The sequence below is a fragment of the Dendrobates tinctorius genome, unplaced genomic scaffold (genome assembly GCF_039654945.1).
Source record: "Dendrobates tinctorius isolate UK_male_01 unplaced genomic scaffold, ASM3965494v1 ptg000043l, whole genome shotgun sequence".
Taxonomy (NCBI): domain Eukaryota; kingdom Metazoa; phylum Chordata; class Amphibia; order Anura; family Dendrobatidae; genus Dendrobates; species Dendrobates tinctorius.
In genome coordinates, this window is record NW_027361711.1 from 4,627,017 (window position 1) to 4,645,000 (window position 17,984).

A 17,984-nucleotide genomic window follows, 5' to 3' on the forward strand; every position below is an offset into this window, starting at 1 on the left:
GCTCTGCCATGCGCCGAAACAGTGGTCCCCCCCAAGATATCAGGTATCAGCGTACTCAGGACAAATTGCACAATAAATTTTGCAGTCCAATTTGTCCTGTTACCCTTGGTAAAATAAAAGAAATTGAACCTGAAGTATTTTTTTTGTGAAAAAAAGTTAGATATTCATTTTTTTTTTAAATATTCAAAAAATTCCTGTGACGCACCTAAAGGGTTAATAAACTTCTTGAATGTGGTTTTGAGCACCTTAAGGGGTGCAGTTTTTAGAATGGTGTCACTTTTGGGTATTTTCTATCATATAGACCCCTCAAAGTGGCTTCAAATGTGATGTGGTCCGTAAAAATAAAATGGTGTTGTGTTGCAAAAATGAGAAATCGCTGGTCAATTTTTAACCCTTATCACTTCCTAACAAAAAAATTTTGGTTCCAAAATTGTGCTGATGTAAAGTAAACATGTGGGAAATGTTACTTATCAAGTTTTTTGTGTGCCATATCTCTGTGATTTAAGGGCATAAAAATTCAAAGTTGGAAAATTGCGAAATTTTCAAATTTTTCGCCAAATTTCCATTTTTTTCACAAATAAACGCAAGTTATTTGAATGAAATTTTACCACTATCATGAAGTACAATATGTCATGAGAAAACAATGTCAGAATCACCGGGATCCATAGAAGCGTTCCAGAGTTATGACCTCATAAAGGGACAGTGGTCAGAATTGTAAAAATTGGCCCGGTCATGAACGTGCAAACCACCCTTGGGGGTGAAGGGGTTAATAAGGGGTTTTCAAGTAGTGGACAACCCCTTTAAGTTATAATTTCACTAGATAATGCCCTTGTCAATGAAACCATATAAGACTTTATGTTTGTTGGTAACAATTAGGATTTTTCATGGGAATTGCAACACTGAAGTAAACGTTTCCCAGATGTCGGGCTAAATAAATAACGATAAAATACTGTGTGTTTAGCTAATATTCTACAGATGCTCTTGGACACTGTCCATGGCCTAAGTCATTTATTATGGGAGGTTTCTAGGTTTATCAAATATGCTAGTTCGGAGGCTGTTGGCGTAGCACAAGGCTTCTCACCAGCCAATATGTGATCGGAATAGCCATCCACCCCCATTCACTTAGCTGTAGCATAGATACTCTCTCCACCCTCTTACCTTGCTCAGCATTTCCCAACATTATGATCAGCGCTTGTTGTTTGCAGAAAGCATTATTTCACTAAATAAACTTGTTTTGGGGCATTTGAGGTACGGTAAATATGAATTACAGTTCCGGTTTCAATATAGCATGATGAAACTTTTCTGAAATACTAACATAATGGAGAATAAAGTGCAAAATAATATTAACCCCTTCACGACCTTGCGATTTTCCATTTTTTCTTCCCCTTCTTCCAAGAGCCATAAATTTTTTTCTATTTTTCTGTCCACATAGCCGTATGAGGGCATGTTGTTTGCCGCACGAGTTTCTTTTTATCATGTAATGCACCAAAACGCAAGAAAAAAATTCCAAGTGCGTTGAACTTGCAAAAAAAGTGCAATTCCACAATTGTTTGTTGGGTTTTCGATTTGCCATGTTCACCATATGGTAAAACCCACCTGACAGTATGAGTCTCCAGATCAGTATGAGTACATAGATACCAAACATGTATAGTTTTTTTTTATTTAAGTGGTAAAGTTTTCTTAGAAGTTTGTAAAAAAATATTTTTTGCTTGTGTCAACATTTTCCAAGACCCGTAGAGGTTCCATTTTTCTGGATCTGGGGCTATGTGTGTGAGAGTTTTTTTTTTTTTGTGCCCTGATCTGACATTTTTACTGATACCATTTTGGAGTAGCTACAATTTATTTTTAATAGGGAAAAAGGGGGTGATTTGGACTTTTTTGCATTTATTATTTTTTTGTATGTCTAGAAACTTTTTTTTTTTTTGCTCCTTTCTTACTGTATTTATTAGTCCCCTTAGGAGACTTGAAGCTGCGATCGATTGAAGCTAAGCTATGGGTGAATGCCACGGCCAAGACATGCACTTACATAACTTTTTCTAATACTGATTACAAAAAAAGCCTTTCACTGCATTTTGTGTCCCAATTCTATTAACTGAATTCAGTGTTTGATTCTCTAGGAGAGAGGTGTTAGTCTGACCCATATAGAGTCCAGACCCTCTCGGCTCAACAAAGATGAATACCAGTTCTTCATAAATTTGGACAACAAGAGTACCCCAGCTCTGGATGAGATTGTGAGAAGTCTGAGACAAGACATCGGGGCTACTGTGCATGAATTGTCCCGAGACAAGAAAAAGGATTCTGGTAAGGGCTTAGTTCTTCTTCTCTTATAAGTGCTATTTATTGAACCTCAATAGAGGTCATAGTTTTGACGATTTACTAGTGATTATCTGTACAAGTGACAAAATCACAATGTGTAAACTCCACCTTATTAATAGCAGCTCTAAATGATAGGATTCTGTTTACTAGGACAAAGCACTGGGATAAGGGCTTATATTTATTGGTTTAAAGTCAAACAAGCATTTAACATATTTATCCCATGAAAACTACTTAAAGAACTGAACATGTAAAAATAATTCATTTTGCAATTTAAATGTATTAAAAATATCACCTCTAATTTTTCCCTGACTGCTGATATTTATGATCACCTAATAAAACAGCAAAACCAAAGTGATGAGCCAGATCATAAGGTGGTATGGTGCAATGTGTAGGAGCACGTTGACACTGTGACCATTACATAGACAAAACCCAAGAAAAAATACCATGATCATATATCCTGTAGTAAATAAATGGTAATAGCACATGTAAGTAACATAGGGTACTTAGTTACTTTATATTAATCAAAAAGTATAAAAGCGATCCCACCGAGGCAAGGTGTATTCCTCCAGTTTGTAAAAAGTGCAAGAAACTACAGCAAAAACAAACAAATGAGCCGGAGTGTAAATTGGTATACGTGCAATGTGTAAGACCAGGTTCACACTGTTTTTGCTGTAGTTTCTTGTACTTTGGACAAACACAGGGGTGTTGCCGCCCTTTTTGATCTAGGCATTTCATCTATATCTGGCCATATGTCTGAGCGGTCAGGCCCCTGTCCTGCTCTGCCTTTGTCTACATTGAAGTTGGCTGACTCAAGGTAAGGTTTTAACACTAGAAACAGGATAGGACCCTCCCAATTGGGAACACCTTGTTGTGATGGGGTGGCTTTTACACTTTTTTGATAAAAATTAATGCTAAGTACGCTATGTTGTTTACATGTACTATTACTATTTACTTATTTACTTACTACAGGGTATATGCTCATTTTGTTTTTTCTTGGGTATTATCTATGGTCACCTACTGCACCCAACATTGGTGGCAATGAATGATATATGAATGATGCATGCTTCTTCACAACTGCTTGATGCAGCACACAAGAAATGGCTAAATTATGAGGCATATGTATTAACCAAATAAAATGTAGTTGGACCTTTAAAAGGCACATGGAGTCTAATAATGCGTCAAAGAATTAACTCCAAACCAACATAAGGTACGACACTAGGCAAGAATAAGGCTGGAGTCACACTAACCAGCGCAAAATACGGTCAGTATTTTACATGCGTAATACGGATGACAGACCCCTAAATAGTGCTCCGTATGTCATCCGTAATCAAGGTGTGGTCGCGTATTTTGCGCATGTCAGCATCCGTATGCAATCCGTATGGCGAGATTTTCTCACAGGCTTGCAAAATGGACATATAATGGAGCCCTATGACAGGGTTTATAACAGAAACCAAAGAATAGATATAGATACATAGAATGTATATATATATATATATATATATATATATATGTATTCTATGTGTATATATCTATTCTTTCGTTTCTTTATTAAACCTATCAGTGTGAGTTTACTGAATTGCCGGCTTTGCTAAAAGACACCTGGTGCGTATTTCTCGCAAGTCACATGTGTGGTCCGTGTGTAATCCATATTTTCTGCGCACCCATAGACTTGCATTGGCGTATTACGGCCGTAGCACAGAATACGGATGAGAAATATACGGCTGGTGCGAGGGACCCCATAGAGAATCATTGGTCCGTGTCTCATGCGTGCTTTTAGCGCCTCTCACTCGGCCATATTCCTCGCCAGTGTGACCCCGGCCTAAGAGTCAAATACAGTATAGAAAATCTTTGTTAGTTATTTGAAAATCACAACATGATTAACCCCTTTACTATCCGACAATTTCCTGATTTTTTCATTTTCATTTTTTCCTCCCATTAATCCAAGAGCCATCATTTTTTTAAAATTTTTCTTGCCATATGAGGGCTTGTTGTTTGCGGGACGAGTTGTACTTTTCAATTACACCATTCATTTTACCATATAGTGCACTGTAAAACAGGAAAAAAATTCCAAGTGTGTTAAAGTTGCAAAAAATAGTACAATTCCACAATTGTGTTTGTTTTTTTTATTTACCATATTCACTATATGGTAATTTTGACCTATCAATATGATTCCGCAGATACCAAAGGTGTATAGTTATTTTTTATTTAGGTGGTGAAAAAATTCAGAAATTTGTAAAAAAAAAAAAAAAATGTTGCTTCTTGGCTTCTTGCCACCATTTTTCAAAACCCGTAGTGTTTCTGCTTGTCATGATCTGGGGCTGTGTGATAACTGATTTTTTGCGCCTCGAGCTGATATTTTTATTTACACCATTTTTGGGGTAGTTGCAATGTTTTGATCGCCTCTTATTGCATTTTATTGTAATGTTGTGGCAACCAAGAAAACATAATTCTGGTGTTCCTAATTTTCTCATTACACCATCTACCAAACTGAATAATTTAATTTAAATGTTGATAGATAAGACATTTCTGAATGCGCGATACCAAATATGTGAATTTTTTTAATTGTTTTATTTTTGATGGGGTAAAATGGGAGGTGAATTGCTTTTTTTTGCTTTTTTTCTCTTAACTTTTTACTGTCTTCAATAGTTCCCTTAGGAGCCTTGAAGCTGAGATTGTCTGATCTCCTGTGCTATACATATGCTGTCTAGAGGAGAAATCACAATCTCCTATGAACGCTGGCCACAGGACAGCATTCACAGGAGGATCGTAATGACAGGCATGGGGATCTTCTGTAGAACCCCGGCTATCATAGCAACCAATTGGTGCTCCACAATCATGTGACAGGGTCACGGATGGGTGGGATTAATGACGCACTTACGTCTGAAGCTTGTTAAATCCCGCTGTTAGTGATTGACAGTGGGATTTAGCTGTTTAATAGCCTCGGGTGTAGCTTTGATCTACATGCGGCTTATGGCTGATTAAATGAGCCATCAAGGGCGAGGAAAGATGTGGCAGGGGGCACTACGTTTGATGTACATGTACGTCAAAGGTAATGAAAGGGTTAATATAAATTAAAATGGGAACTCATGATAGGAAAAATAAGACGTCATCACCAGAGGGAAGATTCAATACTTTATAATCATGATTAAGGTGGATATATGATATTGCCTGGTTATATGTATGGCAGAATATAAATAATGTACATAAGGCCAGGACCACACTACCGTCTGTGATGCGTGAAACTCGCACGAGTCTCTCGCATCGACACCTGGCACTGCCGCCGGCACTCAGGACCGGAGCTGCGGTTGCATGTATTTCTATGTGAAGCGAAAAACGGAGAAATATGCAGCACTCACCGATATAGTTGAAAAACTGTGCATCTTTATTTCACATAAATTCCATCAATATATGGACCCGTAGAAGTGAGTAATCGCGAAACGGCCGTTGTCCCTCCCTAGCATTCCTCTAACGTCCTGCATGTCCACATTTCTATTGATGGAATTTATGTGAAATAAAGACGCACAGTTTTTCAGCTACATCGGTGAGTGCTGCATATTTCTCCTTTATTCGCTTCACATTGAAATATTCATGTTTTTTCATGCAAGCACCTTCGTTTTTTGACTGAAATATATACCGCAATACTTCAGATAAATAGCTCCGTCTGTTAATGTGGTGATTTGTGTGCCCTAGTATGCCGTTCATCTGTTTGCTCTTTGCTGCGATCATTCAGCATGTATTTCTATGCAGCTGCAGCTCCAGTCCTGATTGCCGGTGGTAGCGCCCGCTTTTGATGCGAGAGACTAGTGCGAGTTTCTCGCATCACACACGGTAGTGTGACCCCGGCCTAAATAATATATACTGAAAGTAGCCCAAACCAAACATGCTACATGAATAAACAACTGCCATAAAGGCACCACAAAGTAGAAAGCACCATATAATTTGTATGTATTATGTATACCCCTCCTCACATGTAAAGCGCCATGGAATAAATGGCGCAACAATAATAATAATAATAATAATAATAATGGCTGATCATGAATACCCAAGTGCAAAAGCTTTTCTCCTCTTGGATTACTTCTTTCCTTTGCTGCTATAGCACTTTGCGTTTCCTTGTGGGTTTGCTGCCCTCTTGTGTCTACTTATAAATATTGCGATCTTGGCCGTACATATATTTTTCTGGCCATTTCTTTCTTTTGTTTTTACTACTTTAACTGTATATATAACGTGGTCCATATTATAATAATGTAAATTGTAATGTTACCTGTGATGTATAATAGGTTATGTTAGCACGCTTAACTTTGTATATATTTTTTATTTAAATAAGATCCATTAATTACCATCTCTACTATGTGATTACATATTTTATACTCTGCCACACATATACCCAGGTAATATCATCTATCTAGCTTAATCATGATTATATAGTGTTGAATTTTCCCTCTAGTGGTAGAATAATGTGGAGATACCACACTCCTAGTGCAGAATGGGTGCTCGTGTCGAGAAGGGTTCCACTCTGTATAAATAAAACTAAAAACGTTTTCTCCTTTTTCACTGCATTACATAGCGTCTGATAAAGGACCAACTTACAGGACTAAAAAGTCAATTATATCATTTGTATTATGTTACAATAAAGTTGGCCACTTTCTTTCCATTGGAGTGCCGAGCACCTTTTTAGGTTTATTTTTTTTTTCTTTGGTGTTGACGCCTCTTTTCCCTAATTTTTGTTATCATTTCTTTGCTGTGATTTGCATATACATACACTTTGTGTATTGTATTAGACGATTACTCTTACCTAGCATCGCATCTTATGCTTGTTTGTAGGTCGACAGATGTGGACGATCACGTAGGTGGTTCTATCACTGTACATAGTTTTTAATACATGTATATTGTAATAAGACTTATTTTTACATGTTCTGTCCATGGAATAATCATATTATTAGAAGGAAATCCCTTTAAGAACAGTTAAGGTAAGTTCAGGTTCCTATGAGCAGATAAGTCCAATATATATTGCACATGGTGATCTAAGAACACAGCTGCTTCATGGAAGGTGCCTTCAATCTTAGCCTATATACATAGCTTTACTGCCATTTTCTCTAATGTCTTGGTCATATTAGTTTTGCTCCACCTAACCAAATAATCTGTAGCCAGAATTTCTGGCTTTATGAAGCATGTCTTGTCTTTGAAAACAATTAACATTGGTAACATTCATAATAAATAAGAGTTATTTGCTTTTGGAATACAAAGTTCTAATTCTTTTAATAAAGTATATCTTTCCCATATATAACAGATTTCTTGCTGTGTGATGATAAAAGTCACTAAATGCTTTCTTTACATCAGTAAATATTCCTGGAGAGAGCGCGCATGTGCATCTGTCATATAAACCTGGCTCATTATCGGACATCTAAAATGTTCTGGGCATATTTTTTAGTCCTCTCTAGCTTTCAAACAGAACAAATTTAGATTAAAGGGAATCTGTCAGCAGGTTTTTGCTACCTCATCCGAGAGCAGTGTAATATAGGGGCAGAGACCCCGATTCCAGTCGTGTGTTTCTTAGTTTACTGGGTGCAGCAGTTGTGACACAATCATAGCTTTTAGATGTCGCATGTAGCAGAGCTCAGAAGGTTAAAGCAGCCCATACCCCTGATTTGCAGCTTTCTGTGTATACTGTATATTGACAGTAATTTGCTGATTGGTGCTGGGGGTGGAGTTGGACCAGGATGCACGTGGGCACCAGTCCTGGAAGTGATAATTTCCTGCTGATAAAACATTAATTGCAATGAAAACACAGCACACAGACTAATAAGTGACACATCTGGGTCTCAGCCTCTACTTCATGCTGCTCTTAGATTACATAGCAAAACCTGCTGACAGATTCCTTTAAACAGTCTTAAAGTGCACAAGATTTATCATAATGGTTTATGCCTTTTCTTAATTTGGTGCATCTTTAGACTGTCTTTTACTATGAACAATGCTGAAAATAGTAAAATCTTTTTCTTTCCCCATAAAAATAATTAAGATATTTAAAAGGTACCAAAATATTTCTCTTGCATTGACCCACAAAGAGTAAGATTTGTAGAAGATCATTTGTCTCCTGCTTGACATTAAATATTTTTCCAAGACATTCTGGCCAGCATAGAGACAATAAAAATGGCAGACAATATTGTCATTCAGGAACAAGAACACATATTCCATTCATTTCAAATTACCTTGTGTTTCACTTTAACTTGATTTTATATAGAGATGCAGTGTACAGAATACAGTCTGCTGAGCCGTATATCTAATCCCATCCTGTGTAATACAGTCTGCTGAGCCGTGTATCTAATCCTATGTGATACTGACTATTGTGCTGTGTATCTAATTCCATCATGTGTGATACAGTCTGCTGAGCCATGTATCTAATCCCATCCTGTGTGATACAGTCTGCTGAGCCATGTATCTAATCCCATCCTGTGTGATAAAGTCTGCTGAGCCGTGTATCTAATCCCATCCTGTGTGATACAGTCTGCTGAGCCGTGTATCTAATCCCATCCTGTGTGATACTGACTGCTGTGTATCTAATTCCATCATGTGTGATACAGTCTGCTGAGCAGTGTATCTAATCCCATCCTGTGTGATACAGTCTGCTGAGCCGTGTATCTAATCCCATCCTGTGTGATAGTCTGCTGAGCCATGTATCTAATCCCATCCTGTGTGATACAATCTGCTGAGCCGTGTATCTAATCCTATCCTGTGTGATACTGACTGCTGAGCCGTGTATCTAATCCCATCCTGTGTGATACAGTCTGCTGAGCCGTGTATCTAATCCCATCCTCTGTGATACAGTCTGCTGAGCCGTGTATCTAATCCCATCCTGTGTGATAGTCTGCTGAGCCGTGTACCTAATCCTATCCTGTGTGATACTGACTGCTGAGCCATGTATCTAATCCCATCCTGTGTGATACAGTCTGCTGAGCCGTGTATCTAATCCCATCATGTGTAATATAGTCCACTGAGCCTCATATCTATATCTCATTATCACAGTGCAGTAACCAAGGAACAATGGCTCCTCACTGTGATCAAATGCTTTCTCCTCCTCCTTTTGCAAATCCGCGGAACGGGACGGAAGGAGAGGGAAGCAGTGACATCAGACCGGTGAGCAGATTCTGGCCCATTTACTGCAGTCACTTTGTTCCCTCTCCCTTTTCAAAGTATTCTGTCTCTGAAATGCCGCATCTTTTTAGAGTAAAGAGACATTTGTAAAGATAGATCGATCCTATTTCTGATTTATGCAGCACAAATCCCCTGACACGTTTACACATGTATTTGTTCAGTATTTTACCTCAGTATTTGTTCAGTATTTTACCTCAGTATTTGGTCAGTATTTTACCTCAGTATTTGGTCAGTATTTTACCTCAGTATTTGGTCAGTATTTTACCTCAGTATTTGGTCAGTATTTTACCTCAGTATTTGTTCAGTATTTTACCTCAGTATTTGGTCAGTATTTTACCTCAGTATTTGGTCAGTATTTTACCTCAGTATTTGGACAGTATTTTACCTCAGTATTTGTTCAGTATTTTACCTCAGTATTTGGTCAGCATTTTTCCTCAGTATTTTGTCATTTTTTACCTCAGTATGTGTAAGCCAAAACCAGGAGTGGGTGATAAATCCAGAAGTGGTGACGTGTTTCTATTAGGCCGGGATCACACATGCGAGAAACTCTGACGAGTCTCGCATATCAATACCCGGCACTGCCGCTGGCACTCAGGAGCGGAGCGTGCGGCTACATGTATTTCTATAAAGATGCGAGACTCATCCGCGTTTCTTGCATGTGTGATCCTGGCCTTATACTTTTCCTCTGATCGTTCCTCTGCTGGTTTTGGCTTACACATACTGAGGTAAAAACTCACCAATTACTGACCGTGTGAACGTGGCCTAATACTTTAAGAACCTAGTTTCCCTAAGGCTGCTCTCCTATTTCTCCACATTTGGAATGATATCCACCTGTTTACCATTCTTGTCCATAAAATTTAGAATGTAATTCTGTTATTTTTCAGTAGTCTTTTTGCTTTAGATTATTACTACCCAAGCAGAAAGCTTTATATGTTTACCGCCAGCAAGTTATCAGTATGGCCGATTACTAACACGCAGAAGTCTCCCCAATGACAGGCTGTTCTGCAATTCATGATGACTCGGCAAATACGTTTTCCAATAGGACAAACTAGTGAAGGACGGAGAATCTCTAAATAACGAAATGCTTGGTTATTCATCACGGAAAAATGGATTCCATTAAAAGGTGAAGCTCAAGTGTGCTACACCTTAACCCGTTCATGACCGGAGCTTTTTTCGGTTTTGAGTTTTCATTTTCGCTCCCCTTCTTTCCAGAGCCATAACTTTTTTATTTTTCCATCAATATGGCCATGTGAGGGCTGATTTTTTGGTGGACGAGTTTTACTTTTGAACTACATCATTGGTTTAGCATGTCGTGTACTCAAAAATGGGACAAAAATTTCAAGTGCGGTGAAATTGCAAAAAAAAGTGCAATCCCACACTTGTTTATTGTTTGGCTTTTTTGCTAGGTTCACTAAATGCTAAAACTGACCTGCTGTTATGATTTTCCAGGTCATTATGAGTTCATAGACACCAAACTTGTCTAGGTTCTTTTTTAAGTGGTGAAAAAAATCCAAAAATTTGCTTAAAAAAAAAAAAAGCACAATATTCCGAGACCCGTAACGTCTCCATTTTTCATGATCTCAGGTTGGGTGAGGGCTTATCTTTTGTGCGCTGACCTGACGTTGTAATAATACTACATTTATGCAGATACGTTCTTTTGATCGCCCGTCATTGAAATTTTAATGCAATGTTGAGGCAGCCAAAATAGCATAATTCTGGAGTTTCGATTTGTTTTCTCGCTACGCAGTTTAGCGATCGAGTTAATCCTTTTTTTATTGATAGATTGGGTGATTCTGAATGCGGTGATACCAAATATGTGTATGTGTGATTTTTTTTATTGTTTTATTTTGAGTGGGGTGATTTAAACTTTTACTTTTTTATTTTTTTATATTTTTAAAACTATTTTTATTTCACTTTTGGCATGCTTCAATAGTCTCCATTGGAGGCTAGAAGCTGCCATAGCCTGATCGGCTCTGCTACTTAGAGGCAATGCTCAGATCGCCTTTATGTAGCCAAATTTCTGCATTGCTTTGAGCGCTGACCATAAGGTGGTGCTCAGATCAATCCGGCATCAACAACCATATAGGTTTCAAGGAGACCTCTGGTTGTTTTGCCAACGAACCAATGACCCCCTATTACATGACAGGGGTGAGTAGTGCGCGTATTTCCGGCCTGATGGTCGGAAGTGCTCGTTAAATTCTGCTGTCAGAGTTTGACAGCGGCATTTAACTAGTTAATAGGTGCTAGTGGATCGCGATTCCACCCACGCCTATTGCGGGCACATGAAAGCTGTTCAAAACAGCTGACATGTCCTGGCTTTGATGCGGGCTCACCATCGGAGCACACATCAAAGTGGAGGTAATGCCATTGGACGTACTATCCCGTCCAATGGCAATAAATGGTTAATAGTCACTAGCCCAAATTGAAGCGCCATCACCCCCACACAACATTAAAAAGTCCCAATCCCACCCAAAATCATTTTAGTAACATTTTCCAGTGACTTTTTGCAGTTTATTTGTTTGCTAAGATGCTTGCATGTAGATATGACAATATATTATGCAATCAGAAGGTTCTGTGTAAGGAAAAAAGTGCACACAATAGTGTGACCCTATTCGAGGAATAAATAAAAAAAGCAAAAATAGTATTGCTCACATAGGAAATTATGGAGGAACCACTAGAGATGAGCGAACCCGAATTGTAAAGTTTGGGGTTATTACTGGACACCTAGTGTCCGATGCTGAACTCCAATTATGGACTTTTTCTGGAAGTCCATTTTACAGTTCGGGGGATCAGAAAGGAGAGAGAGGTTTTCCAGCTCCAAAGTTTGGGTCCCTATTGATTTCTATTTCTAAAGTTTGGTTGAACCCGAACTTCCACGGGTCTGCTCATCCCTAGTAACTACCTAAAAAAATTCCAGTTGCCTCGTGGATTGAGGAAATCTCACAGATAAAATTCCCCAACAGGGATGAAAAAAACTTTAAAAATAGGCTGAAAAGACATTTTTTGATGCTGTGGCTAAGGAAACAGTTTTTTTTTCATTAAACAACGGAATCCAACATGAAACTGGAGTCATTTTCAAGTTAAAAAAAAGCAGATGAAAAAGACACCAGTTTGGGGCTGATGCGCATCGTTTGATTAAAACCTTTTTCATTAGCCACAGTAGCAAAAAGTGTCTTTTCAGCCTCATAGCCTATTTTTAAAGTGTTTTTATCCCTGTTGGTGAATATATTATACATGTGTCAAACATTTTATATACTGTAAGAAAGGCCTTATTTGTAAGTAAAAGCTCCAACATGCATGAAAGGTGAGTACAGTATGTAGCAAAAATTAAAATGTTGGCCTATGATACAGCAGGTTTGACTTTTAACCCATCACTTGGAGGAGAAAAGGGGTATCTGACCTACCATCAACCCTTGATATATGGTACCATCCTACCATCTATGTAGACAAGACCTAACTGAGCAAAGATCTACTTCATCATGGGTGTACTGGTCATATTTGAGGGTCTAAGATTCCACCACTATATCAATCAATGTCAGGTATTCACCTGATACATATGAAGAGGTTCCAAGTATTTTACATTGTAGGCTATCAATGTCTTGATAGAGACTAATTACGAGACACTTTGCTAAATCTTATCTGTGATCTCTACTCTAGTTCCCGACTAATGACAAGGACTTATGTTTGGTTATGCAGAATTTCCTATCAAGAGCTATTTATGTCATTTTTGACCCCTACATTAACTTGGTTACAACTTGGGTGTTCAGCACAACTCTGAAAATGCTCCTTTATTCTAAAAAAGTCAAATCAATATTTATTGGCCAAAAGACAAGAAGATGTCCTTAGTTTTCACAGGGGGTCAGTGTTAAACCAGCTCTTGACCTTGATTTATGACTGGGCAGGAAGAAATCCAGTCTGTCTAGAGACAGTCCAATATCTCGAAGGACTCTGACAATGTCACTTATTGGGAAATTCAATTAGTTTAGATTTAGGGAGTATGACAGAGACTGGATGTCTCATTTTTTTTACTGGAACTACTGGTCAAGGTTTTTTTTAGAAACAGAATAGAAAGACTTCATTGTCTTAACTGTGAGTAACAGTGTCATAAATAGAATTGGAAACTTATGTGGATTTTGCTGGCAGATACGTTTTAATATTGATAAACTACATAGTAAGGAAAAATAGATAATGTGGGCTACCAATTAATGTCATTCTTGGGAGGATTGGAATTCACAGGGATTTTTTCAGGGATATTGTCTTACCCACTACACAAAATCTTATCTGGGGTTCTGTGATATGAAAGTCTTATGGGGTCCGACACACTCAGTAACAGCACAGAGCTATATCTTGGCTCACCCGGCCCTTTTTGTAATGGTGTATAAAGAAAATTAAACAATCGTAGGAACTTATCAAGATGCTTTGGGCACCAGTCTTGGACTTGTAGCCTGATGAAGTGAGTGGCTCTGAATTTATTAAGAACATAAACCTATTAATAAATTTTGTGCATCTTCGGGTGTTCAGGGAGTGATACATTTTCTCCAGTACTTACACCACACATTGGGTTGGAGCCCTGCCTATGTGAGCACACAATATATAAGCAAATGGGAATAGATCTAAGAGGTTAGAAATTGAATAAGTAGCTTTAGACATGTCAGATGAAAGCATTTGTGGGACTCTTTGAGAAACATTGTATAAGCCAAGTTTTAGTGTGTACTAAAGGGTTATTCCAAAGTTGGGTGATAACTATATCGTCGGTTGAGGTTAAGCCACTGGGGCTCAAGAGTGGGATTCTAAAATACTATAGCTAGAGATAGCTGCTTCTCCGGGCAATTCTGCAAGCAAAGAATGGAGCAGTGGAGCACACGCGTGGCCAATAGTGATGAGCGAGTATGCTCATTGCTCGGGTGATCTCCGAGTATTTGGATGTGTTCGGAGATTTAGTTTCTGTTGCCGCAGCTGCACGATGTGTGATTACTTGAATACATGTGGAAATTCCCTAACAAAAAGGCATTCCTCACATGTACTCAGGCTGTCAAGTAGTCACAAATCATGCAGCTGCGGCAACAGAAACTAAATCTCAGAGCACGTCAAAATACTTGGAGACCACCCGAGCACGCTCGGGAAATCTCGAGTAATGAGTATACTCGCTCATCACTAGTGGCCACCATTCTATTCAAGCCCGCATTTCCGATAACTTGCTCATCACTGGGGGAATTATCACATATCCTGGAGATAGATGATCTCTTAGAATGGTGGGAAGAACAACCCTTTTGAATATGTTTGGTTGGTGGAATGAAGGACTGTTTGAATCTAATATATATATTAAATATGATATGATAATATATGTCATATGATTTTTAATATATAATTTATGATATATTTATAATACATAAAAGTATATGTATGTAATCAGGAAACTTCTACCCATACAGGTGAAGCCCAGTAAGTAACTAGAGTTGTATGAATGTGCTAGTGCACCAAAAACACTTAGAGCCTCAATAAATTGATAAAAATTCAACTAATTTCTATTTACTTTCTGCATGTACATACGGTAACTGGAAAACGTATCTTCTTTGCATGCTCTCATTTGTGCACTCTCTGTTATGCGCCAACATCAATATGCTTTCACGTGCCTTCTCGTCACCTTGGCCCGTGTTTCACTACTATTGTTTTTTTAATTAACATGGTTGTTTAATAAATCTAATGACAATAATCCTAGCAATGATTCATTACAGCTGATATTTCTCTATTGCAATAATAATAATTAGCCAGTAGTAACAATGGTATGTTTATGACAAAATGTGTAATTGATTATCACTTGTTATGCTGATTAACAATAAAAATTGTAAGACTGTCTACATGGGCCCCGATTTATCATTTGCAGTTTTTTAAGTCACCATCATTTTTTTCTTGTGCTGTTAGTTTCCATTGACTCCAAATTCTTCAAAATGGAACCCACAATTTATTAATGTGGCGCAAAGTAAAAAAAAATGCGCTTGAGCCAAATTGCTTGAAATTTTGCGACTTTTTTAAAAATAATTTATTTGATGGTTCAGTAGAAAAACATCTAGAATCTCTAAACTTCACAAACAGAGCGAAATAATAAAAAAAAAAAAAACAGGGGTGCAGATATAAACTTATAAAAAGGCACCATTAGAATAATGAATTAAGTGCAAGCAAAAAAACAAGACAAAAAACAAACGCAAAAGCAAAGATGAATCAAAGCCACAATTTTTAATTTACAGCCAATGAAAAAGCTGTCGGATTCAAGCTTGCTTGACACACGTTCTTTCAGCTTTTCCTTCCTTCCTTTTTTTTGTAGAAGTGTTTTTTTTTCATTTGTTTTTTAATACTAGAAAACCTATTTGAAAATTGCAACATCTTGCTGAAAAATACTCCAGGGACTAAAAAAAAATGAACCAAATGTAAATGCACAAAAAAATTGGCACATTTTAGTAAACATACTAATGAAACACTTTACCCCAAGTCCAGCATGGCAGAAAAGAAAACGGACTACAGTATTTCACACCGATCAGCCAGTATGTCCCGTAAATATACAGTCACATACCGCCACCTTGTGGTACCGCTTTAAAATGACATGTATAGTTTATGTATAGTAATGGTACCAAAAGGAAATGGAATAAAATGCAACAACGTAGTTAGGTCTGTGCTAAATGTTTTCTACACATATACAATATATATTTCTATATAGAACAACCCTAAATTAAAAGTTGTGAACAGATTTGACACTATAAAGATAACTTTAGCAAATATATTAAATTGCACCACTAGATTACTGCAAATAATACATACAACTGGCACTTCGACTTGTATTATCAGATCAATAGATTTGGAACATTTGTAATGTTGATATTTGTTAGTATTTGTAATTCTTTCTTGTATGTGTTATATACCTGTTTGACAATATTCATATGCTACACTGTTGCACATGATATCATTGCATGTATGTTTGTATTGTATGCTTTATAATGTATCAGTAATTGACCCGACACAATTGTCTGCTTTACCTTTCTCATTCCTCCCTATGCTGCACTGTGCCTCTGTACTTTCTCCTTCCTGTACTTGATTTCAGGTGCCAGCTCTGCTTTTTTGCTTCACGACAATTTGTCCTCGACAGCATCTGTTCTGCATCAGAAACATGTGATTGCAAGTGAGTGATATAAAAGGTGTCATCAGTGTTGGATGTTCTGGAGGCTGGCTTGTCAGTTTTCTGTTATTATCATGCACCATATATCTGGTGATAGGAATAATAAAATATAGCTTGTATAATACAGTCATTCAAGATACTGTCCCCTACTTTGCAACTTATTCTTAATGGGCCTTAATAAAAACAAAAAACCTATACTGACCTTCCAGGCCAGTGGCGGTCCTACTCAATTGCTACTGCATCCCCGTTAGGTTTACCAGAATGGAATGTCAAATTACTACTGATTGGCTGCAGTGTTCACATTCTATTCAAGCAGCAAAAGAAAGCTTGGGAAAAAATGTAAATATTCCAGCCACGTTACATTACACTGGATGTTGATGCCAGGGGATGCAGCAGCGAATGTGGAGGAGCGTGGCCAGTCTGGAAGGTAAGTATAGGCATTTTTTTTCTTAATTTGCCCTTTGCCCATTTGAGTATAAATTGTTAGTAGGGAAAAACCTTTTTATGTGTATAATATCAATCAAAAATCGAACTTATAAAACACAATGGCCCCGATTCATCAAAGCTTTTGCGTCAGAAATCTAGCATAAAAAGATTTGAAAATTTGCTGCAACGCGAGGCTGCTGTCAAGTTTTGTGAATTTTGGCAATCTGACACTATCTTTGCCCAGCTCTGACAAAATGAGCAAAGCTGGGGCAATCATCAAATTCATGACGAGTAGTAGCATTCCTTGCTCCACAAACCTTACTCCAGTCCCTGAATGGAGTAAGACTTGTTGCGAGACATAGACGAAAGCACACTCCACTTTTATGACACACCGGATTCCATAAGGCGGTATGCACTTATTAATGAATCAGGGTCGTTTGACCCCCTCATCAAGAATGGCGTGAAAAACAATAGTCTTGAAGAATCGAGGCAAATGGCTTTTTGAAATCGCAAATATACTTGCTTGTCCTGTGCATTGGTAAGTAGCAGTCTGTATTCTGATGTTGAAATAGAGACACGTTGTCAGTGTCACAAAACCTGACAGCTGATGAGTATCTGTAGTGCATTGATACAGATTTAGGTAGTGTCACAAAGGAAGGGACGAATATGTAATTTAAAAACATCCTAGTTATAATTTCTGAAGATTAGCAGCAAGCTACCATTTCCTCCTAACATCACTTCTTATTCAAAAACCTCATATACTATTAAATAGAATCGATTTGATACGAACCAAATTTGTGTCAAGCATTGTGAAATGTGCAGGTCCCAGCAAATTCAAACAATTTGCGATTTTATTTGTGTGAATCACCCCAAAAATTCCCGACAACTTTTTACACGTTGCAGAAGACTGTAACATCTACAGAGG

General features: G+C 37.8%; 1 protein-coding gene across 1 annotated transcript in view; it reads left to right on the top strand.

Annotated features, from left to right (window-relative positions):
* PAH (phenylalanine hydroxylase) overlaps window positions 1-17,984 on the top strand; it is a 277,534-nt gene that overhangs the window by 150,828 nt on the left and 108,722 nt on the right. Inside the window, exon 3 of the mRNA XM_073575163.1 lies at window positions 2,118-2,301. Coding sequence (XP_073431264.1) covers window positions 2,118-2,301 — 184 coding nt within the window. The remainder of the gene's footprint in view (window positions 1-2,117; window positions 2,302-17,984) is intronic.